Here is a 24394-nt window from a genome sequence, read left to right as displayed (position 1 = left end):
ACTGCTCAGAAAGTTAACAACCGGTTCTCCCAAAGTGGTGCGAACTGGCTGAATCCCATCACTGCCACTGTATGAATCCCATCATACCACCCTAGAACATATAGGCAAGGAACCCACTTTCTTTTCCTTAAAAACAAAAAGAAAATGTATAGTCAGCATGATGGACAATTCTGAAGCACAGGCGTCCACCATCACTCACAGATCCAAGGAAATCCAGGGTTACACCTCAGTATGGATGAATCCTGATAGAAGTATCCTTTTTTACATGTTAAAAAGCTTTATTGCTGTTTCTTTAAAAACAACAACACACCTTCTTACACTTGATTAATAGCTACAGTATAAAACAAAGGTATCAGAAACAAGCCACCAATAAAATGTCATACTAAAATTTATGGAGCATGACTGCATGACTGCAGTGGTGTGCATTTATTGGCAGAGAACTCCACTGAATTTAACTTTAAAACATATTGAGCTTTGACACAAATCTTTAACTAGCTGTAATGCAAAATTTGTTTTATAATATTTGTTCTTTGACTTTCTGTTTTCTTATTGAAAACATTTTGTTACCCTCTTATTCATTTTTCACTTAGGGGTAGATAATCAATTTAATTTCCTTCATTTTTTAATTTTTTCCTCTTATAAATCAATTCAAACTTCTCCATCTATACCCAGCTTTTTAAAGAAGATCTGTCTGTAAACTATACATTTTGAATGCGACAGTGTCTAATATTGTATTTTTAGTAAGCAAGTTTCCTAAATGTAATGCTTTTTCAAGTATTTTAAAACCCCAATCCTCATATTTTTGTGCACATTTATTATAAGCATTTCATATCAATGCAAAGCTCTAAGAAATGTAGATATTAAAGGATAACTGCATTCAGATCCATATATTCATTCAGGAGATACAAACTTGGCAAGCTCCTACCAAAATAAGAATTCACGGCATTCTGCCACATCTGTAACCAAAAGCTCATTGATCATCTTGGACACTCAACAGATGACATAATCATCCCTGCTCTTAAAAGATTGAAGCCCAATGTTCTTTTATGTCCTCTCTCCCATTAGAGTACAGTTTGCTGTTCAGTTCAAAAGGGAATTTAGAGACCTACAAAAGTTGTTGTACTCATGATTATGTCTAAACGCCTTGCTCTAATTATTTGGAAGTTTTACACTATGGTTGTAAATAGATTCTCAATAATCTATTTCATTCTAATCTGGTGTTTTCTTCTAAGCTTTTTTTTTTAATAGATCCCCTTCTTCCCCTCATTAGCACTTTGTGGAATTACCATTTAATCATACCATGTCATTTAATCATAAGAGTTATTCAGGGAACACTTTGTGGTTTGTAAAGGGATCAACGTTGCTCTTAAGTTTCCAAGGCTTCCCGTAGATGAAACACAAATGGAAAAGATCCCTTCTCACTTCATACATTTAAGAAAAGTGCCTCCATCCCCAAATTACTCTTCAGATTTTCCTTTTCTAGGGTAAACATGCATCAGTTAATCTTTGTATTCAGCCCATCATGGATATTTCTGTAGCCTGCTCTCCAGCAGAGTTCACTCATGACGTTGCAGGCTATACAGCCAATATATGTGGCCGCGGTGTGGCTCAGGCTGTTAGAAGCCTGTTATTAAACACAGCTGCCTGCAATTACTGCAGGTTCAAGCCCCACCAGGTCCAAGGTTGACTCAGCCTTCCATCCTTTATAAGGTAGGTAAAATGAGGACCCAGATTGTTGGGGGGGGGCAATAAATTGACTTTGTAAATATACAAATAGAATGAGACTATTGCCTTACACACTGTAAGCCGCCCTGAGTCTTCGGAGAAGGGCGGGATATAAATGTAAACAAAACAAAACAAACAAAAAACAATATAGAGTTCATACTAGAAGTCAGATTTCAAGCTATATAACAATGACATGGAATATTGAACTCTACCTCAGTCATCTTCAGGACAGGACCAAAGGACTACGATATATAAAACAGATCCAGTGTTATTAGGTTGAGGACTCTTCACAATTATGTGTGTTTGTGTATAAATTTTTATTTATGGTTGTATATGTTGTGTGTGAGTGAGTGCACACACACTTATTACATTAACTATTATATTTTAATCCAGTAAGCAAACTACTATGCCTGTCTGCGTACAGAAACATGTTCTATGTGAAGAGGGTCTTCCAGATTTTCCTTCTGCATTCTGTCCATTCTTTTAACTCAGCTACCATTTCCTATTACTTGCTTGACTTCCTGTTAATATCTTGCTCGATTTACAGGCAAAATTTTTACAGGAGAAAAGATTCTGTCTCACTGCCTATCATTCTTACTTCTCGTAAGTCAGTAAGAATTACAGGCACCTGGCCAAGAAGCAATCCTAAAACTTCCATGCTCCCCCACCTGTGTATTCATAAAACCGCTTTATGCTTTTGTTTCTCAATACATTAACATTTCCCAACCCATACTGACTCTACTCTGATTGCAAATATTCAAAAAATTATGACATCATTTGTTTTTTTTTTCTAGTTCCTCTCTTGGTAACAAAACAGGCTCTCAAGCACATCACTTGACCTGCCTTAAGTTTGTACATTTATTTGTGATTCTGACTTTTCCACATTTTGCTTCCCAGGCAGTCTAAGCTCTGCTGTGTAGGATCAAAGATAAATTACCCAGGATTTGCAAATGTATGAAGCAAATTATATCCCCAGTTAGATAGAGGCAGATAAATTCAGCCATGTATCTACTCTGCTTGATGGTGGTGGGGTGGGGTGGGGGAGAGGATGTTTCAACGGAGGTGCTTGTATCATAAAACGATAAAAGCAGCAGCAACAATAACAGGGAACATCCTGGTAGATTAAATTTAATTTAACAAGATTAGAAAAGCAAATATAGCCTAGGAACTTCCAGGTTCTGACAGATGGATCCAGGTCAGAATTTCTCGTGTTGTCAAGGTAACAGACAAATTCAACCAGATGGGTCTTCTTCTGTGCTACAGAGCTTTGCACCTACTTATGCTATTAAATGCAGGAGCAGGATGGAATTTTGACTTTTATTTAGGCACTCTACTGAATTAGATGCATCAGATTTCAGATACTTTGGACTTTCAACTAATATGATTGCCTCGACATAACTAATTCAAACAACCTCTTGCGTTTGTTCAGGAGGGAAAACCCATTGGTATATGAAATAGAACAGGTGTTCTCCACTACAACAATAAATAAATTATTGTATGCCTTGAGAAGTAATGACTTCATTGCAGGGGTGAAATGCTCCTGGTTTGGACCGGTTCGGGCGATCCAGTAGCGATGGGGGGTGGGTAATTCGGAGAATCGGTAGCAAAAATCCCTGCCCCCCCACCCATGCCCACCCAATCGCCTGGTCCCACTTGCCTACTTGGCAGCTTCCTGCTTCTTTCAGTCTCGCTTGCTATTCCAGCCTTGCTTCAGCTGCTGCAATCAATTGCATCAGCTAGCAACTGAATCTGCATGCCTGCAATCCATCTCATCGGTGAGCAACTCAATCTGCCTGCCTTTTCCCTTGAATTGGGTAAGTAAATGGGGGGAGCTTTAAAAAAATAGTTAATTGGGTTTTTTTTTTAAGATTTTTATTTTAGATATAGCAATTTAAAATTAAGGAAGTTTTAAAGTTAAGGAAGTTTTAAATTTAGCTGCTTTTATCTAAAAATATAAATAAAATAAAATAATAAAATAAAATATTTGTGCAGCTTTCTGAGATTTGGTGTGTTTCTGTAGTGTTTAACTCTAACTACACAAACACACAAAATCTCACAAAGCTGTATGTGGCATTTTGTGTGTGTGTGAGAGTCAGTTGTGTTGTTTTGTGTTGTGTGTGTGTAAAGTGTGAAAGTTGGTTTTTGGTACCTCTTATTGTTTTGTGTACTTTGTTTATTATTTTCATTATTTATTGTTATTGGCCGTGCCCACCCGGTCATCTGACCACCAAGCCACACCCACCAATTAAGCAACGTCCACAGAACCGATAAGGAAAATTTTTAGATTTCATCCCTGCTTCGTTGGGTTTAGGGCTGTGCAAGAAATAAATGCATAGCTTAGTAGAAGTTACATAGCACCCATCATACTTTTTTTGGCTTAACATGACTTTTATCAGATTAGTCATGCTTAACTTTTTCATTTTTCACAACATTTCCATTTTGAAAGTCTATAAATATAATCTAGAGATTTATAACAAATGAACATCACTAATATATATATATACTTCTGCAGAGACTCCAAGGACTACACAAATGTACAAGTATTGTTGCACATACTGTCACATGCCACTTTGGTAGTTATGAGCTGGTAAGAGACCATTTGCCACCCATGGTTATGTTGTGCTTGGCAGTGATTTTGACAGACAACTGGACCTACAAGATAGGCATCCTTTAAGATCACTCTAGGCTTTGCCCCATGCTTTATGCAGGTGAGTTCACTTCAAGTTTGCCCATTCAAAGCAGGACCAAGTTCTATCAGTGCTTCCACTGTGACCAGTTTTAGAAAAAAAAATCTATGATGCCTTCCAAGTTGCTCAAGATCCCACTGGGGGGCAGGGCTAGTGGTGGTGGTTTAAGAACCCACAATTGGAGAATCCCTGAAATAGAAAATAGAAACCAATTTCCTAAAACATCTGACCAGTAGTTTCCAATCAAGGTGCTGTATTTGACTTTCAGAGATACAAATGCATTCAAAATGCTGGACTGGCCTGATTTTAAATTTTAAATTTTAAATTTTAATTGAATTTTGATGGGTTTTAAATTTCTGTACTTTTATGGGGTGTAATGTTATTTTAAATTTTCTGGCAAATTTGAATCAGTTTTTTAAGGGTTGTTTTAATTATTGTGTATGTTTCTGTTTGTATTTTATTTGCCTGTTCACCGCCCTGAGTCCTTCGGGAGAAGGGCGGTATACAAATTAAAACATTATTATTAAAACATTATAAAATACAAACTGTCAAAATGTAAATATTAAATCAAAAGCCTCTGGAGCTCCCTTTTAGGCATCTCCAACAATTCAGGAGGACTTACATAATACTTGCTCTTCTAATTTCTCCCCACAATAGCAATTTTGTGAGATAGTTTGAGGTGAGCTTCTGTGCCCTGTGTCTCTCCAGTCCTAATAAGATCACTACCATTCCATACTTCTAGCTTTACTGTCATGATTTATTATCAAATGGGTATCTCCCCTTGAAAAACTATTTTTCCTAATTCAAACTGGTGTGTGTGTGTGTGTGTGTGTGTGTGTGTGTGTGTGTGTGTACCATGCTTAAATAGAACAGCCAAGAATAACAGAGTTGGGAGGAACCTTGGAGGTCCTCTAATCCAATTTGGGAGGAAATTCTTCCATCACTGAGGAAAAAGAACAAATTCTAGTAAGTGCTCTGAAGATGAACACTGAATCTCCAGCCCAAGTGAAGAAGGCCAAGAGTTGCAAACCTCTTCGCCTTCCTCCTGATAAACCAATTCCCTAAAACAAATAACTGTATCCGTTATTTTCCATATTGTTTCGATAGGATTAAATGGAAAGTGTTTCATTATTTCTGGAGAACTCAGTCCTCCCAGAAGGTGGAAGATGAAAGGGATCACATTAAAAGCAATGTGTGCATAAAGTATAAAGATACAGTGCATAGCTGAAGACAGGAATTAGAAAACGGGTGCTCCAGAAAAACGACTGGTTCTGAAATGGATAGAATCTAATGCCCAACAATCTGTGATGTTGGAAAGACTTATTGCCTTAAATCAAGGAGCATCTGGCAAATCAAGGAAGAGGATTTTTTGTTTATCATCCTCTGCAAGTTATTTAATGCTAGTGGAGGAAAGCACCCTTCCATAACTATATCCATACATGTCCTCATGCCAATATTGTGTCTAAGAACTCATCCATCCTTTTCCATCACAAACCACTAAAGTCTCCAAATTAAGGGAATGAATGGCAAAAGTTAAACAAGCTGAATAATTGATTCATGTGAGACATTAACAAAAAACAACACTTCAATAAGAGAAGCAAAACACAAAAAAGGCAAATACTTTTTGGAAACAAAATACAAACTGTTCATTGTGTGTTTGATCATAAACCACTCAGAGTCCTTTAGGTAGTGAGACGGGCGGTGTATAAATCTGATAAATAAATAAATCCCTCATTTTCTGAGGGGATGGCTCGAATGGAAGGACAATTCATCAAAAGGAAACAAACTGGATTATTCATTCATAATGATCTGGCACACAGCCCAATAATTTAACAGATTAACAGAGTTGGATGGGACCTTATAGGTCATCTAGTCCAACCTCCCACTCAAACAGGAGACCCTACCCCATTTATGACAAATGGCAGTCCAATCTTTTCTTGAAAGTCTCAAATGATGAAACTTCCACAACTTCCGAAGGCAAGCTGTTTCATTGGTTGATTGTTCTCACTGTCAGAAAGTTCCTCCTCATTTCTAGGTTGAATCTCTCCTTGGTCAGTTTCCATCCATTATTCCTTGTCTGACCTTCAAGTGCTTTGGAAAATAGGTTGGCCCCCTTCCTCCTCTCTATGACAGCCCCTGAAGTATTGGAAGACTGCTATCATGTCTCCCCTGGTCCTTCTCTTCACTAGACAAGCCATGCCCAGTTCCTATAACTGTTCTTCATATGTTTTAGTCTCTAGTCCCCTAAACATCCTGGTTGCTCTCTGCACTTTTTCTAGAGTCTCAACATCTTTTTTATAGTGTAGTGTGGTAATTGTTGTGCTGAAGGGACAGAGGGGAGCATATTCAGTGCAATTTCAGAAAATACGTAATATCTCCAATTTTTTTTTTGATTCCTCATTATCAGAAATGATGAATTATTACCAAAGGGAGGGGGAGAAGGGAGAAAAGAAATTCAACTTACTAGGAACTCTGTTAATGGCTCTCAAAGGCCGGAGTACCCTGACTGTCCGAACAGCTGAGAAACTGACATTCTGCAAGTCCAAAGAGTATTCCAGCATGCTGCAAAATAAGTATATATGAAAATATATTATATGTATATCTCACAAATAGAGGAAACATTTCAGAATTCTGCAGGAAAAAAGAACCAGATGAAGCATCCAAACTGAATATACATATATGGTGATTTTTTTAAAAAAACAACAACAACCCACTATTGGATTTCTCCCCATCAAGGAATATTCCTAGAGGAATTCATTTATGAGTTATTTGCATACCAGATTTAAGTTTGTGAATCAAAGCTATTTTGTAAAGTGTTTCCTCATCTTTATTTTAGTTATTTTCTAGGTGATAAGTGAAGTTTCCCAAAGTTTATTGTACTTTTCAGAATGGAGAAATTTGTCCACATAGCATAAAAACAATATAAACTAACTAAAGCTTTCAAATTTGGATTTTGTTTCCAACATATGGGAACTATCCAAAAGTGATCCAAGGTATATGATCTACATTTTGGGGCCTATCTTGGAGCAAGACATTAGTAGAAATATGAATTATCCCATGGAACCATGTTTACATAAGTGCTATTTGCTGTCAGCCTGAAGACTCCTCTTAAAGCAATAATTTGGGGAAATTCTTTCTTTACTCAGTTTGCATTCATCTGTACTTCTATTCAAAATTCCACTGTCCAAACAATTTAGTTTCTTTCTTTGCTTCAGATCCTTTTCCTGGCTTCTCATTCCCTTCTCCATCTGGTGTTCTGTCTTCTCTACAAAGTGATTCACAGTTTTCCAACTTTTAGCTTTTGTTTGTGCTTATTACTTCTTTCTTTGTGACTTCCTTTCTTTCCACAAAACAAAAATCTCTGCTCAACTCAACACTCCTTTCATTTTTTTTCCCTGGTTCTAGAAAACACCCTGCCTTGGATGTGTAGGAGTTGTTCTTTCTCTTCCTTTCCTCAAACAGAATGGCCAACTTGCTGCAGTCAACTCGCTACAGCCAACTTGGCATGGGACAACTTGTCACAGGACAAGTCAACAAATACAAAAGTTAAATTAATTTCAACAGAACCATGGCTAATAATAAAACAAATAAAGAAAGTCAATTCAGAAATACAAGACTTACAATAATTTCGATGAAAGCATGGTCACCAATAATAAAAGTAACTGAATGAAATTATTAATACAACTTTGAATTGTCCCGTGGCAAGCTGGCTGTAACGAGTTGTCCCACTGGGATTTGGGTGCAGCAAATTGGCTGCAGCAAATTGTCCTAAGCCTTCCTCAAATCCATTCTCATAGTCCTTCAAAACGTGCATCTAGTAGTTCACTCTACAGATCATACAGTCCTTTATTTGCCTCCATTCTTTCCTCCTACCCTTTCATTCCTGTGATAGGACCGACTCTCTGTCTTAAAAGGCTGTACTTTTGGCTATAAAGTTCCAAGTACATTGATAATACAGAATAAAATAGCAACAACATCATTTATATTTTGCAATTGCTCTGAGAGAGCCAGGCATCCCATAGGGAGGTCTTTCCAAATTTTATCCAAAACAAAGTTACTAGTCCAAAGACATGAATTCCATGGCTGATTGTAGACTTACACCTGGATCTTCACAGTACCAATCTAGCACTTCGGTCATTTTCCAGGTTCCATTATCCTTTTTCAAGTCTCTTGGAAAACTAAGAACCGAGAACCAAGAACTTCTGCATCACTCTGAAGAGTGTCCAGATTCAAAGAAAGAAGATACTTAGGGAGACTATTTCTTCCTTTCTCCTCTTTGAATTCAGCAGCCACCCACCTGCCTGTCTTCATTAGCAACATGTATTCAGGGTTCTATAATAAGTAGGGTAAGCTAGATTACATTTTAGTTGGAAAAGCTAATATTTTTCTCTGGTGCTCCAGTAAGGAAAATGGTCTCTGAAATAGCTTAAAAATCACATGCACACTTGCACAGTACTTTATATATGACAGTGTATAATTTTTCTTATTGCTATGTAAGTGAAAAAATAATTTATGGTGCAGCCTTGAGGAACAGCTAAACACTTTCACGTCATGACTCTGAAAGATGCCACAAGGTACAACTTTATCTGCCTTCACAACATAATCTCCCTGTTACATCATGAGATGTATTCAAAAACTCCATGTCATTTACCATGTCTCCTTTGCTCAACCACAGTTCCTGCTATTTGGGAAGCACATTTTAAAAGTTATTTAAAGATAGAGCTGTGCCATTAAATTTAATAGTAGTTCTGAATCATTGCAACAAGAAATGGATCTCACCACTAGGGACTGCCCTGAGATGGTCTGATAGTCTCCTAACACTTCCAGCTAACAGGTGGATGGAAACTGCAGCCTTTTAATATCTGAAATGCTGAAGCTGTATTTTTCTAATGCAGACAGTTCCCAAATCCTGCTTTAAAAATTCAGCCAATAATGTATGCGCTATTAAAGAGCACAGCTACAGATACAACTAGGACAGAGCCACTAGATTAAAGCTACCATAGCGTAATGCAAAAGTATCTGCAAAAGTTCCATGTTTCTCCAAGTAAAATTAAGAAGAGCTGCTGCCTGTCAGTGTAGGTAGTGCTGAACAAGATAGGCAAATAGCATGACTTGAAATAATGCAGCTTCCTATACTTTTCTGTAACAGCCCAATAAACTTCAGCCAAGCTCCAGGAAACTGAAAATCTTGCTATGACAAGGGCTTTGCAGAAGTCCCATAGGTGCTTTTTTCAAGAGGCAACTGGACTTTCTTTGAAGACGTTTCATTTCTCATCCAAGAAGCTTCTTCAGTCTTAGAAGAAAAACCAGAAAGTCCAGTTGCGTCTTGAAAAAAAAAACACCTTTGAGACAACCATGACCTGGATGACTGAGAACTTCCATATACGACTTTGCAGAAGGGAGGTTGAAAGGAGATCATCAGAGCGCCACAGAATGGCCACCACTCATAGTCAGGGCTCATCAATGTCCCATTTCTATGCGTTATAAAAACCAAGCACATACCAGTGCTTGATGAGGAACAGCAACATCATTTGGAAGGATAAAAGAAAATTCATGGCATGGCAAACATTATAGGAGGAGAACCATGTTACTCTGTGGCAGCCCCAAATCGCCAGGAGTTTAGTAACATTATTTATTTTCTAAATAACAAATTTTATTACAGGGCATATGTTTTTCTGAGGGTAGCTTATTTCATCAAGTGCAATGGAGGGGGTAGATGGATTTGAATTGGGATATGATGTTGATGTGCCTTTGAGTTAGCCTTGACTCCTAGGGACTGTCTGGACCAGGGGTCTCCAACCTTGGTCCCTTTAAGACTTGTGGACTTCAACTCCCAGAGTTCCTCAGCCTGCTGAGGACTCTGGGAGTTGAAGTCCGCAAGTCTTAAAGGGACCAAGGTTGGAGACCCCTGGTCTGGACTAATCCCTGCAGGACCCACCCACCCGCGACAAGATTTTGGAAGAGTCAGCTCAGTGTAGTGATTAAAGCATCAAGCTAGAAACCCAGAAAGTGTTGAGCTCTATTCCCCGCTTAGGCACAAAGCCAACTGGGTGACCTTGGGTCATTCTTTCTCTCAATCCCAAGAAGGAGGCAATGGCAACCATTTCCGAAATCTTGCCAAGAAAACTCTTAAAGCATCACTAAAAAGTTGCACACAAACGCAAATTAGAACGGTTCACTTTGTACTGACCGGAAAACTACTTAGGGCATGTGAATAAAAACTGCTGTAAAGAGAAGTTAGACAGATGGGAATCCAGAAGAGGGCTTGATTGATACCTACACTGATGGAAAGGTTGCCATTATTCTGTAGTCCTGTAACCCCCAAATCTTCCTGCAGTTGCCTCTGGCAATGGGCAAAGCGGTTACCCCTGCCCAAAAAAATATCTCACATCTCTATAAGGAGAGTGATTTGAAATGACAGTGGCATTGGGTGGACTTTTTAAAAACTCTACTTGCATGCCCATTCTTGATTAAGCCAATACTTATTTATAATGTTATATTTGTTTTTCAATTATTAACAGTATATACATGCATTTTTCAGAATGAGAAGATGCATCAAGGTGACAAAGTGTAAAGGACTAATGGCTCTTTGACAAATACTGAGCACCTCCACTAGCTGGAATTCCCGTGAGCATGGTGTTGTGCCACACACACGCACGCACACACACACACACACACACACTGCCTAAGACAGTGTGATCACTCTACACTGATGAAAGTGGCAGAGGTTATTACTGGGTATTCATGGACTTGTTTTGTGTGAATTAGCCACAAGATGGCTCCCTGAGCTGAAGGATCCTGTATGCCCTGGTAGGGTGTAAGTGATCAAATGGGAAGAAATTGGATTGGAATCTAAGCCTAGCCCTGATTTATTCCTTCAAAGGGGTTTGGATGCAGGCCCACAGACCTCCTTTTCTATTGAGGTGGCGGTGTGGGGAATGCTTGGAAAAGGTCAGTTTAAACCATCATGAACATAAGCCTGGAGCTTTATGTATGGATTAGCAATTAGATACTTTCCTTCGAGCAGCAGGCTCTCAGCAATCTATTTTCTAAGGACAGGAAGAAAAATATATATGTATATTTAATTTCTGGTGTATGTTTTGGCCACCCTATCTAGAAAGGTCTTTACCACAATCCAGTGTTTCTAGAGAGAGTACAATCAAATGCACTGAATTGTGAATAAGATTTACCAAACACGAGGTTAAGCTCCAAGTACAGGTAGCCTATCAGCATCTGTTTTATATCCCACCTATCCAGCTCAATGGTTTCTATACTGACTGGCAGAGGCTGCTCAGGGGCTCAGACAAGACTGTTTTCCAGCTCAATCTTGAATCCAGGAGAACATTGAGCTATGCTAGGCTGTGATGCGCCCTACTAGAATTAATATGTGTTTCAGATTTTCCCTTCTATAAACAACCTTTATATATATTCGGAATCAATGTTACATTGAACAATCCTCCATACAACATAAAGTATCATATTACAATATTTTGTTTTGGACACTGTATTTTAAAACTAATTATATACATCTCCAAACACAAATGAAATTCCATAATCTCCTACTGCTTCACTCAATATTCTAGTGAACAGCAGGTATGAGATAAAATGAAACCGTGACTCTACTGTTATTCAGGCACACACCTTTAGACATTAGACGCACAGGATGGGATTGAAAAGCAGAAAGCAAGGGACATCAATCTCTACACAATTGCTCCTTTTGCTGAAGCATCCAGTAATAACCAGTCTTTTACTCAAGCTTCTAATGTTAACTAGCACTAAGGTCGGGAGTCATGTGGACTGGTGAACTGATGATTCACAGCTAAATGAAGAGACACCACAAAATCATTTGTCACAATTAATAGCTCCATATTAAGAATCAGAATGGGTAACGTGAACAGATTAGTAATGCTTCAGTTATGTTTGGGCCCATTGTCGTCTGAGAAACTGAGTTACAATTGTTACACATACAGGGAGTATATATAGCTTTCCAGTATGCTTGTTTGCTCACTTTTTTCTCTCGGTTGTTGCACATCTCATCAAACTGTTGGCTGGCTCAAACTCATTGGCTTGTACCGAAGAACAGAGTTCCATATCAGAAAAACGAATGCATTTATGCAATTTGCATGCAAAATTGGTGCAACTTCTATTGCATTCTGGGTAACTGGTATACATCAATCAGAAAAATTTGTACATACAATTTGGACTGCAAGGTGAACAAACAAGTCAGTCCTAGAGGAGATCAACCCTGACTGCTCTTTAGAAGGCCAGATCCTGAAGATAAAACTGAAATACTGTGGCCAACTAATGAGAAAGAAGAACTCACTGGAGAAGAGCCTAATGCTGGGAAAGATTGAGGGCAAAAGAAGAAGGGGATGACAGAGAATGAGGTGGCTGGATGGAGTCACTGAAGCAGTCGGCGTGAGTTTAAATGGACTCCAGAGGATGGTAGAGGATAGGAAGGCCTGGAGGAACGTTGTTCATGGGGTCGCGATGGGTTGGACACGACTTCGCAACTAACAACAACAACAACAACAGCCATAAGGCACATGAAGCCTGATGCACCAAAAACTGTCTAACCTGATTCCAGCATTCCAAAATTCCTTATTTTCAATTGAGCCTTTTTTGGCCAATATGTTTAAATCTCCCCATTACTAGAATACCAATCACTGAAAAGAGTAAGTGATGAGCAAAGAGAGGAAAAGGAAGAGATGAAACAGATAACATGGACAAGGAGGTGCAGGGAGAAAGTCAGAAACATTGCTATTGCTTTTGGGGCATGGCAAAGGAGATAGTGATGGTTGCTTAACTTCAGATGTTCTTGGAGACTGTCATCATAAAATCATACAGCTGAGGAGTTGGACTACAAAAATCATCTGATTAAATCTTTAATAATGTCCAAGAAAACCAATGTACCATTGGTACTCAAGAGGTGATTGTCCAGGCCTTTCTTAAAAACTCCCAAGTTAAAGAACTTATAGTGTCAAGAGAAAGACTTACAATTAGGTCCCAAAGGTACTTTATCAAGAGACAACTGGACTTTCTGGTTTTTCTTTGAAGATGAGAAGTGAAACATCTTCAAAGAAAAACCTCTGAACCTTTGGGACAACCATGACCTGGATGACTGAGAATTTCCATAGAATCTTACAACTACGATCTTTTTCTTTATTTTAAAATACAATGTAGGTAGCTGAAACTTATAGCCATTACTTCTAAATATATTTAATCAATGTATTGACCATGTCAATCAGCAAAGGAACAAAAATAAAATAGATTAAAAACAAACAAACAAAACCTTTGATTGGACAGTAAGAAAGAAATTCGCTAAATATCTGCTACATATATTGGAGGCCCTATTATGTGATTCCACTATTTTTGGTAAGGTAGAGTCTAAAGAATAGCATTAGGTTAGTTCCCTGACAATTTTGCACAACTCAATGCACCATCTTATCTACAATGCTGTTTAAAATCTGTATTAAACTGTTGGGTCTGTTTATAATGGAATTTAGAAAGAACTTTCATCAGCACAAAAAGTACTCAGGTTATGACAGCAATTAGATTATGATCACTAAGCAATGTGGTCTTAAAGCATGACATCAATCAACTGCATAACTTACTGGAGACAATCTCAATGGTCCTTGCTGCCAACATTAAGTGAGTATCACAGGTCATTAAGCAAGGACCTCATGTGATCGGAACGGCAAGCATCTTGCAGGCATCCAGCAAGCAATGTCAATGAACACAGATCATGAACATGTTTTATGAAAATCACTCAGACAGATTGTCCTCCCACTTCCAATTCACATGGCAATAAAAAAGGGAGAAGGGGAAGTACATCGATCCTTGCAAGACTTTATTACCATATCTATTCTACGAAAAATAGCTTTAGATCTACATGGTCTGCCTTATAGTGCTGACACAATTATCAGCTTTGACTGATAAGTTAATTGCATTCATTCCTGAGTAGGAATACCTCCACCATAATGATGCATTTAAATATTGTTCTACAAAGCCCTAAACAAATTAAGATTATTCCTATCTATCTATCTATCTATCTATCTATCTATCTATCTATCTATCTATCTATCTATCTATCTATCTATCTATATATATATATATATATATATATAGGTCTTTGGTTGTTCGGGTTTTCTCCCATGTAAAATTGGAAGTGTCTTGGCGACGTTTCGACGAAGTCTCATTCGTCATCTTCAGGCTTCAGCTTCGTGCTTCTGGGAGCAATGTGTGATCGCAGCTGTTTCTTCCTTTTAACTGCTAGTGGGGGTTTGAACTGATTGGGTGGGAGCTTGGCTGTGCTCTGATTGGATGGGGTTTTTTCTGTGCTCTGATTGGCTGGGGTGTGTCCTGTGTTGGTGGGGGCTTGGTTGTGCTCAGTCTAGTCTGTGCTGCAGGGGATTTGAGCTGGTGAGCTGCATAGCTGTTGTTTGGCTTTGTGGTCGTGCTACATCTTCATAGTGGGTGTCAGTCTGCTGCATGTATGGATTGGAGGGGTTTGAAATGGCTAATGTTGCAGCTGCGGTCTGGCTTCTGGTCCTTGGTCGTGCTTCATGATCAGTGTGGGTTTGGGTCTGCTTTCTGGGTGGATGTGCGGTGGTGACATCCTGTGTGGACCTCGTGAGTGTGGGTCTGGTGTCATTCCTCGTGTTAGGGACTCGTTTGTCAATAAGGGCGGGTTTCCAAATGGCTGGTAGGCGGGAGGTGTCATCTCGTTTGTTCATGCTGTGTGGGCGTTTTTCTATCTCAATGGCTTCTCTGATTATTCTGTTGTTAAAGTGTTCAGTTTTGGCGATAGTTCTGGTCTTTTTAAAGTCAATATCATGTCCTGTGACTTTAAAGTGTTGGACCAGGGAAGAAGTTGGTTCCTCTTTTTTGAATGAGTTCTTGTGTTCTTCAATGCGTGCACTTATTCTTCTGTTGGTTTGTCCAATGTATGTGGTGGGGCAGGCGGTGCATGGGTTAAAAGGAAGAAACAGCTGCGATCACACATTGCTCCCAGAAGCACGAAGCTGAAGCCTGAAGATGACGAATGAGACTTCGTCGAAACGTCGCCAAGACACTTCCAATTTTACATGGGAGAAAACCCGAACAACCAAAGACCTATATACAAACACCCGTGAAAACCTCAGAAGTCTCATTCGTCATCTTCAGGCTTCAGCTTTGTGCTTCTGGGAGCAATGACATAGCAATGACATTGCTCCCAGAAGCACGAAGCTGAAGCCTGAAGATGACGAATGAGACTTCGTTGAAATGTCGCCAAGACACTTCCAATTTTACACGGGAGAAAACCCGAACAACCAAAGACCTACATACAAACACCCGTGAAAACCTCAGAAAACATATATATATATATATATATATATAAAGCACCAATGTTCTTTGCGAAATGTCCTGCCCCATCTTTTAATCTCAAAGAGGTCATACCTGTCCTGCCCATCTCATTTCCTCTCCAGGGACCAAAGGCTGTCCAGAGTCTTCTGTTTAGACTGGACTCTCCTGGGCATTAACTCCCTTTAATATCTACCTTTTTAAAGGACTGATTTTAATCATTTTTCATTGGACTTGCAAACCGCTATGAGAATCTTTCCAATGAGAAATGGTATAAAAAGATTTCAAATAAATACATGTATTTTGTCACAAAAATGAAAAAGTCCAAAGCTCATGGAAAGTGCAGACATTTGTACCACATCATTCTTATTTTGAAAGGCTAGCCCTGATTAATAAGTTTAGGTCATTACTGTGGTTCAGTGTGTGTCTTCATCAAAAGGAAGGAAAGAATTTGGCTCTTTTTAGGATGCCTTGACTGCAGATTTTCAGCTATCATCATGCTAACAAAATGAAACAAAACTGAATAAAGTTTAATTTCCCAATTGAGGGGAGGATCTAGAGCTACAGATCACCCATGTTTATGTTAAAAACTTTGCCTTACTTTTTTTAAAAGAGTAAATTGGTACAGAACTAGAAATTGCAATGAAATTTTATGAATGGTCTGCTGAAGAACCTTCTTCCTCCTGGGTTCAGCGAGGTTTGAAATGGTCATAGCAATCACATCATGACTAACACTTTTACATATACTATCATTGGATTTGTTTTTTTGCAACAGAACTTTGTACCAGCTGTTTTTCAGTTCTATTTCTTTTGGACCCACTTTCTTCATTAATATGTCTGCCAAATAACTCCTCTGCATATTCTGTAATTTGTGTGCTAGTGTTTATTTTATTTATTTTATTTGCCATAACAGCATACATAAGCATAAGCATGAAGTAACTATACAACATATAAGCATATATATGAGTATAAGCATGTAATAACTATATAAATTGGATATAATGAAAGGAAACAGTAGGATAGGAATGGTAGGCACGTTTGTGCTCTTATGCACGCCCCTTATAGATCTCTTAGGAAAGGGGTGAGGTCAATAGTAGATAGTTTTTGGTTAAAGCTTTGGGGACTTTGAGAAGAGACCACAGAGTCAGGTAGTGTATTCCAAGCATTAATAACTGTTACTGAAGTCATATTTTCTGCAATCAAGATTGGAGTGGTTAACATTAAATTTAAATCTATTGTTTACTCTTGTATTGTGACTGAAGCTCCTGTTGAAGTAGTCTTCAACAGGAAGGACATTGCAATAGATGATTCTATGAGTTAAACACAGGTCCTATCGGAGGCGGTGGAGTTCTAAGTTTTCTAAACCCAGGATTTCAAGTCTGGTGGCATAAGGTATTTTGTTGTATTCAGAGGAGTGGAGAACTCTTCTTGTAAAATATTTCTGGACACGTTCAATTGTATTGATGTCTGAAATGTGGTATGGGTTCCAGACAGGCGAGCTATATTCAAGAATTGGTCTAGTGTGTGTATAGTGTGGTCTAGTGTGTGCATGTGTAACAAGGTATAACACAAACACTCAGATTACTGGGCGATAATTACCTCATACGACTCCTCTAGGATATACTGAAGATTGCTCTATACAGCTAATAGTGGGCAAATTATTGTTAAAGTATCTTGTCCAACTTGTATGATTTTAAATCTGATCTCCAGTAAGAAATACTTAGCTACTACCCAGAATCCTTTCCAACCCAATAGTTGGAAAGGAACTATTGCTTTGTGCCTTCATTCAATCACTTACCGAGTACATATTCTTTCTTCTATAACTATGTGTATCTATGAGTGGGTCTTTTTTCATGAAAAGGCATAAAATTGGTATTGCTCACAGGAGCAATGTTTAATACTGCAAACAGGCATTTCATCAGAATGTACCATAACTCTACCAAAATTAAGATGAACCTTTCTTTCCTTAATTCTTGTATCCTGTGACAAACATATTTGTCCTACATATCTCAGCTTCTTACATTTTGAAATGCTTCATTCTTTGGGTGGCAAAGTATGCCGCCAAATCCCTGGTTAACCTTCAATGACCCTTTCAATATTAATTTTCAAGAATGACCATTGAAATAATGACCAATAATTACACGAGTCATTAAAACACCTCATTTCTATGTCCAGCCCTGTTCTAGGCAGAGCTGCAGTTTTAGAAAGATGTGATAACAGGCTGATGTTCCTTTTCGACACCAATAAGCTCAACCATTGTCGGAAGACAAATGCAGAAAAATACTTTGGGGCAGAGTGTTAGACCTGCGTCATATAATCACAATGAATCATTGAAATTTAGCAGGGCAAAATGTAAGGCCTTGTCCAGGAGATTTGTGTAGAAGGAACCAGACGTCCTTTATAAAAATAAACAGAACATTATAATAGTCGAAAAGGACTGCCCTAACCCTAAGCCAGACCTACCAGAGGCCATTGTTAAAGCAATTTACTACCCCATTAAATATTCTTGTTTCAAAATGAGATAGATAGATACAAGGGTGGGCTGCTGGGGATATGCAGAGGTTCGGGAGAACCTCTAGCTAAGGTTCTGCACCATTCAGAGAATCCCCAAATCCCACTCCTGGCTGGCCCTGCCTACCCCTCCCCTCCCCTCCCCTCCCAGGAGTCCCCACGTGGCCCGTTTTGGATGCTGGTAAGTGCAGGATGCACGCGGAGGCTCAGGGAGGGCAAAAAACAAGCCTACCAGAAGTTTGGTAGAGGGCCTCCGGAGCCTGGGGAAGGCTGATTTCGTCCTCCCGGAGGCTCAAGGAAAGCTTCCAGAGCTCGGGGAGGGCAAAAACGCCACCCCCGCCATGGTGCAGGAGGCGGGCTAGGCCATGCCCACCATGGCTATGCCCACCCAGCAACCAGGCAGAGAACCCCTTGCTAAAAATTTTGAAGCCCACCCTGGATAGATAGATAGATAGATAGATAGATAGATAGATAGATAGATAGATAGATAGATAGATAGATAGATAGATAGAAAGAAAGACAGACGAAAGTTAATTTTTTCCCAATAACTTTCAGCTCTCTCTGTAGAAAGGAAAGCTATATAAAGCCATGAAGGAAAAAAGGGACATATATTCCTCAGCAATGAAACTTCAATGAAAGTCGATGAGCTTGGGGAGCAGGAGAGAGAAAAAGGATATTTAATTTCATATTGAAAATGTTAATCTTTGCAAGCTGGATTGCTTTGGATTGGGTCCCAAAGGGAATAGGGCAGACCTTCAGTGAGAGAGAAATGGTTCATAACAAATGCTGATGTGGCTTTTTATCCTGAATTTCTGGTTAAATTCCAAAGTAGTGGGACTTTTAAAAAAGAAAGACTACCCATGCGCTCAAAGGCATGAAGGATCATTACTTATTGTTATGTAACTAGCATAACATTGCTTAGGGCAATATTATACTGTTCCATCAAGATAATTCGCATTAAATTTTTTCCAACCATCTAAAGAGGCTCTGCTTCTCCCAGCATGTCTTCTTCCTCTCAAAGATTCGGCATGGCTCTTTCAAAGCACCATCTAAAGCAGGGGTCTCCAACCATGGCAACTTTAAGTCTGGCAGACTTCAACTCCCAGAATTCCTCAGCCAGTTTTGCTGGAGAGTTCTGGGAGTTGAAGTCCGCCAAGGCTTAAAGTTGCCAAGGTTGGAGACTCCTGATCTAAAGCACATCAAGATAGTAGAAATGTCTTCTCTGCAGGCACACATATGCTTCAAAAGACATGACCATTAAGATCCACCACGCAGCAAATTCTGAGAGCAAATCTGTTAAATGTTCCATCAATATTTCATCATATATATTATTTCAAACAGCCTGCCCTTCCGTAATATCTGCCTGAGGCAACCAACCATTTTAGAAAATCAGCCAGCAGGGTGGTTAAGGTACTGGATTAGCAGTAGGGAGAAGAACTAAGTTCAGTCTACTTTCAGTCATGGAAGCTTACAGATTGACTTTCTCTTAGGCCAATTTACCTCATGTGGGGAAAATACTGAAAGGGGTAGTGGTATCCACATTGTTTTGAGTTCCTAGAGGAAAATGGAGATAAATCTAATGAATGAATAAATATTTGGAATGTTAGGGATGTCTACTGGATCCTAAAATAAGTGCCACGGTGAGTCATCACAAAAACCACACAGACCACCCTGCAAAAGCCTCCATTTGTCCCTCTGGCATTACAGGATCTTCTCTACCACCTCCAAGCTCACATTCCTAAGAGTTTCTTTTTTCTTTTAAATTAAAGTTAGGTAGGGGAAGGAGCTAAACGGCACTAAGGGAAATGTCTGCATTTTATTTTTGCTGCATTATATTTGTTGTTTTAATTGGTTCTGCAGTATGCTTTAATTGCTGGTTTTATTGTATGCCACCCAGAATGGCTTTGTGTGAGATGGGCGGCCATAGAAATTGGACAAATAAAAATAAATAAATAAAACATGTCTAAATCTGCCAGTATATTGAAAAAATACATTGCCTATCTATGATACAACGCTGCTTAGATTATTATTATTATTGTTTGCACAAAACAAAGGTAGAATGAATGAATGTGAACCCCAGACTAATTATCCTTATGTGTCTTTGTTTAAATAATAGAACAGGGAGAATGGCTTCTAGTCCTTCAAACATATATATATATGGAGAAAAGAGAAATAGTTCCAAACAGAATCAATATGAAGCAGAAAAAAGCAAAAAAAGAAAAGTCTCTAACTTCTAGAGAAAGCCACTTAAGCCATATGGTATAATAACAACTCTGAATGCTTCAGTACTTTTTCCCTTGCTCCAATCCCCTCCTGACCTTTTCTTCCTGTTTTCCAATATTGCTCGTGTATCTAGACAGCACCATACTCTCCATCCTAACCAACTGGCTGCTCATTTAAATTTTCAACTATGGCTAGCAAGTGGCATATGCTTTCCTAATTCAAGTTAAACTCCCTCTGCAGGGTAAACCAAGGAAGGAGGTTTCCAGGGTAAACCATGGAAGATCTTGTCCAGACTGGCCTCTGAAAGGCATGTTCGGAAGGGAGTTTCAACACATCTGAATAGGCCCCCAAAGCCTGGCATGAACAAAGCGCTGCAGATGTTATTAGACTGTGCTAAATTGGCCAAGCAAAAGCCTAGGAGGGAAGCCTCGGCTAGGTTTCAATTCAGCAAGCTTCACACATGTTCAGAATTACATGCTGTCTTCTTTGCACGCGACTCTCAGAATGTGCTGGTGAGAAAAGGGGCAACGCAGCCTAGATAGCAGAGGGGAATCTGGATGCACAAAATAATGCTCTACGTTCCCCAGAGTTCCCCCATGGGTAAGGCAGGATTGTTAAACTGGATTCTCATAGTTACCATGATGTAATAACCAATCCCTTGGGCATTAATGTGAGACTGAATTAATAGTTCTGTTGCACATATTTGATTTGTGTCCAATAGTTGAAATACAGAATCATCTCTGAATGACTACCATTTAATTGAGTCTGGGCTCAGCAGAAGTAGATTCTTTCCCAAATTCTGATCAATGTTTGCCGTGCTAAACAAACAATTTAAAAGGGATGTTAAAATGCATTTTCATTTGTTGGTGGATATTCTGACCATCTGTTAGCCAATTGTAATGGTATGTGAGAATGACCTTGACAGGAGACAGGAGGAAGAGATACAGGGTAGACAATCATCTCAAAGGTAACTGAGCTCACAGAAGGTAAGGGGGTGTTTCGGAATGACCCTTTCCTAGTTTTCTGAAGAATAACAAGAGAAATATTTGCAGTGTTGCAAGATTCTGTTAATCTAACCATATAATATAGAGTTAGTACTCATAGTTGTGCTTCTTGACTGACTACTTCAAAGAGTTAATACCAACAGATGAAGATGTGATTTTTGAGGGGGGGGGAAGGAAGGAAGGAAGGGAGAGAAAAATCATTATCTATGCTAGTGTTTCTCAATCTAGGCTACTTTAAGGTATTTGGACTTCAACTTTCAGAATTCCTCAGCCAACCGGCTGGGGATTCTAGGCTTTTTAAATCCACGCATCTTAAAGTTAGCAATTTTGAAATTTTTTTGCTCTAGAATGGGTCAGATGGAGTTAGTCGGGATGGGTGGTGGATATAGAACTCCCTCTCTTGAAAAACAGGGAGGAGACAAGAATATGGCTGCCCTTCATCTGGTGCCCATCTGAAGACTTGAATTTCACTTTGCAGAACAGTCGGCTCTGTAATTTGAGAATGACAGTTCATGACATTAGGAGCATCTTTTTCAAAAGTACTAAGAATAAATTCCCTCTTTACAAACTCATAAACAAATGTAAGATGTATTTAGGGACCTAGGTTAATTCTTATACTTCCACCTTGACAATCAGCTGTATGGGACTTCAGTTATTACGCAGGTGTCAAATTCACATTTTGTGCCTGTAAGGATTTAACTGGTTTTCCCAGTTGCAATGCATGGCTGTGAAAGTTGGACCATAAGAAAGGCCGAGCGCCAAAGAATCGAGGCCTTTGAACTCTGGTGCTGAAGGAGACTCCTGCGAGTCCCTTGGACTGCAAGGCGATCAAACCGGTCAGTCCTAGAGGAGATCAACCCTGACTGCTCTTTAGAAGGCCAGATCCTGAAGATGAAACTGCAATACTTTGGCCACCTAATAAGAAGGAAGGACTCATTGGAGAAGAGCCTAATGCTGGGAAAGATTGAGGGCAAAAGAAGAAGGGGATGACAGAGAACGAGGTGGCTGGATGGAGTCACTGAAGCAGTAGGCGTGAGCTTAAATGGACTCCAGAGGATGGTAGAGGATCGGAAGGCCTTCAGGAACATTGTCCATGGGGTCACGATGGGTCAGACACAACTTTGCAACTAACAAAAACAGCAAAGGATTTAACTAAGTTTGAATTACATAGTAATGCAAGAAGAATCACAGGTCTTAAACTTGGACTCGACCATACTGTGATTTATGGCAATATCCAGAGTTCTTAGGAATAGGGAAAGTAATATCAGATTATCTGCTGTCACTAACAGCCCTTGGACAGCTAAGAAGACTGTACTGGGTTCAAAATCCACATTTACCTAACAGGAAATCTGAAACCTTTTTTGTTTAATTGAGTCCTATAGCGAAACTCTGAGAAGCATGCTTAAGATCCCAAAGGACCATCCTCAAGCAGCTCTCAGAGTTCGCCACTGCTACCAACATCACTGCTGGATCATCTTCTCTGATACTCCACTGATGAAGCTTGCATGACTATAATTTTCTATATAATCTCAAAGTTAAATTATGATTATTCCTTGACCTTTATGTAGTCCCCTTTTTAGCAAATCCTGTCCAAAGTTCACTGTAACTAGTAAAAATAATAGAGATTGAATTGCCTGCCAAGGGCTTCCTCAAATCAGCAGCCAATGTAGATTTTTATATCATACACCAGTCTTCTCCAACCTGGTAGCCTCCAGGTTGTGGAGACAGCAAGTCCCAGAATCCCAGCTGTATTTCTGCCAGGCTGGCTATAGCTTCAATACTTCTGGATAGCATCAAGTTAGAGAAAGCTTCCAGATGTTGGGAGAGCTGGAATAATGGAGCTGGCTAAGCTACTACCAGACCTTATATACTACAATGGATTATAAATTTGAGCAGAGATTGCTTCACACCTGGACCCACACATGAGTCCAGTGGCTGTAAGCAAGTCTCATTTGACTTAATCTAAAGGAAAGATGCACAACTCTGGTGTGGCTATGGGTCACAATGATCTGATCAAAGACAAGCTGGGTATTTTAAAAAGTGACAAAACATTTAATTTATACGAAACCAATATTTTGTTTCAATTAAAACGGTTTACAGCTAATACGATTACTGCATCCCCACCTATTTTACCATTCTTTTTTTCTGCCACATGAAACACAACTGGGGTTGAAGGGATTGGGAACCACCATCCTAGGAATCCTTGCAACCATGACGTTGTGCCTCCTACATATGTGTGCACTGCTTTGAACTCTATAGCTTAAATTAAAGAAAGGTTAATTGCTGATGATGATGAAGGAGGAGGAGGAGAAGGAGGAGGAGAAGGAGAAGGAGAAGAAGAAGAAGAAGAAGAAGAAGAAGAAGAAGAAGAAGAAGAAGAAGAAGAAGAAGAAGAAGAAGAACAACAACAACAACAACAACAACAACAACAGGAGGAGGAGGAGGAGGAGGAGGAGGAGGAGGAGGAGGAGGAGGAGGAGGAGGAAGAGGAGGAGGAAGAGGAAGAGGAAGAGGAGGAGGAGGAGGAGGAGGAGGAGGAGGAGGAGGAGGATGTTACAAGAACCCATCCTCCCTTTAAAAAAAATGCTTCTACCAGTATGATGAGCTTTTGCTGCTGACTTCCTAACCTGAAAAATGTGGCCATTGCGGTTTGTTTCTCAAACCCTTTAGTCCATTTCAGGAAATTCCAGCTAATTATACACAAAAGGGTGTGTGTGGGAGTAGGGGCAGAAGTCTAAGAGACTTGAGGCATTCTTCATCAATAGGAAGGTGAAGAGAGAGAAAGAGCCTCCAAGCCCTTTATGTGTCAAGGAAATTTAACCCTCTTTGGCTGAAGGCCAGGAACTTTTCATGTGGATTGGAAACCTCAGCCAGGAGATTCTCGGGTGCTAGAAAGAACCT

The 24394-nt window shown here is 39.4% G+C and overlaps 1 protein-coding gene across 2 annotated transcripts in view; it reads right to left on the bottom strand.

Annotated features, from left to right (window-relative positions):
• Nucleotides 1–24394, bottom strand: part of CACNA1G (calcium voltage-gated channel subunit alpha1 G) — a 491081-nt gene that overhangs the window by 233557 nt on the left and 233130 nt on the right. For both annotated transcript variants that reach the window (XM_058168253.1, XM_058168254.1), the window contains exon 4: nt 6877–6974. In XM_058168253.1, the coding sequence (XP_058024236.1) occupies nt 6877–6974 (98 nt within the window). The remainder of the gene's footprint in view (nt 1–6876; nt 6975–24394) is intronic.

This window comes from Ahaetulla prasina, chromosome 2, assembly GCF_028640845.1.
Source record: "Ahaetulla prasina isolate Xishuangbanna chromosome 2, ASM2864084v1, whole genome shotgun sequence".
Taxonomy (NCBI): Eukaryota; Metazoa; Chordata; class Lepidosauria; order Squamata; family Colubridae; genus Ahaetulla; species Ahaetulla prasina.
The sequence above is the reverse complement of the archived record's forward strand: the minus strand, read 5'-3'. Positions and strand labels throughout refer to the sequence as shown.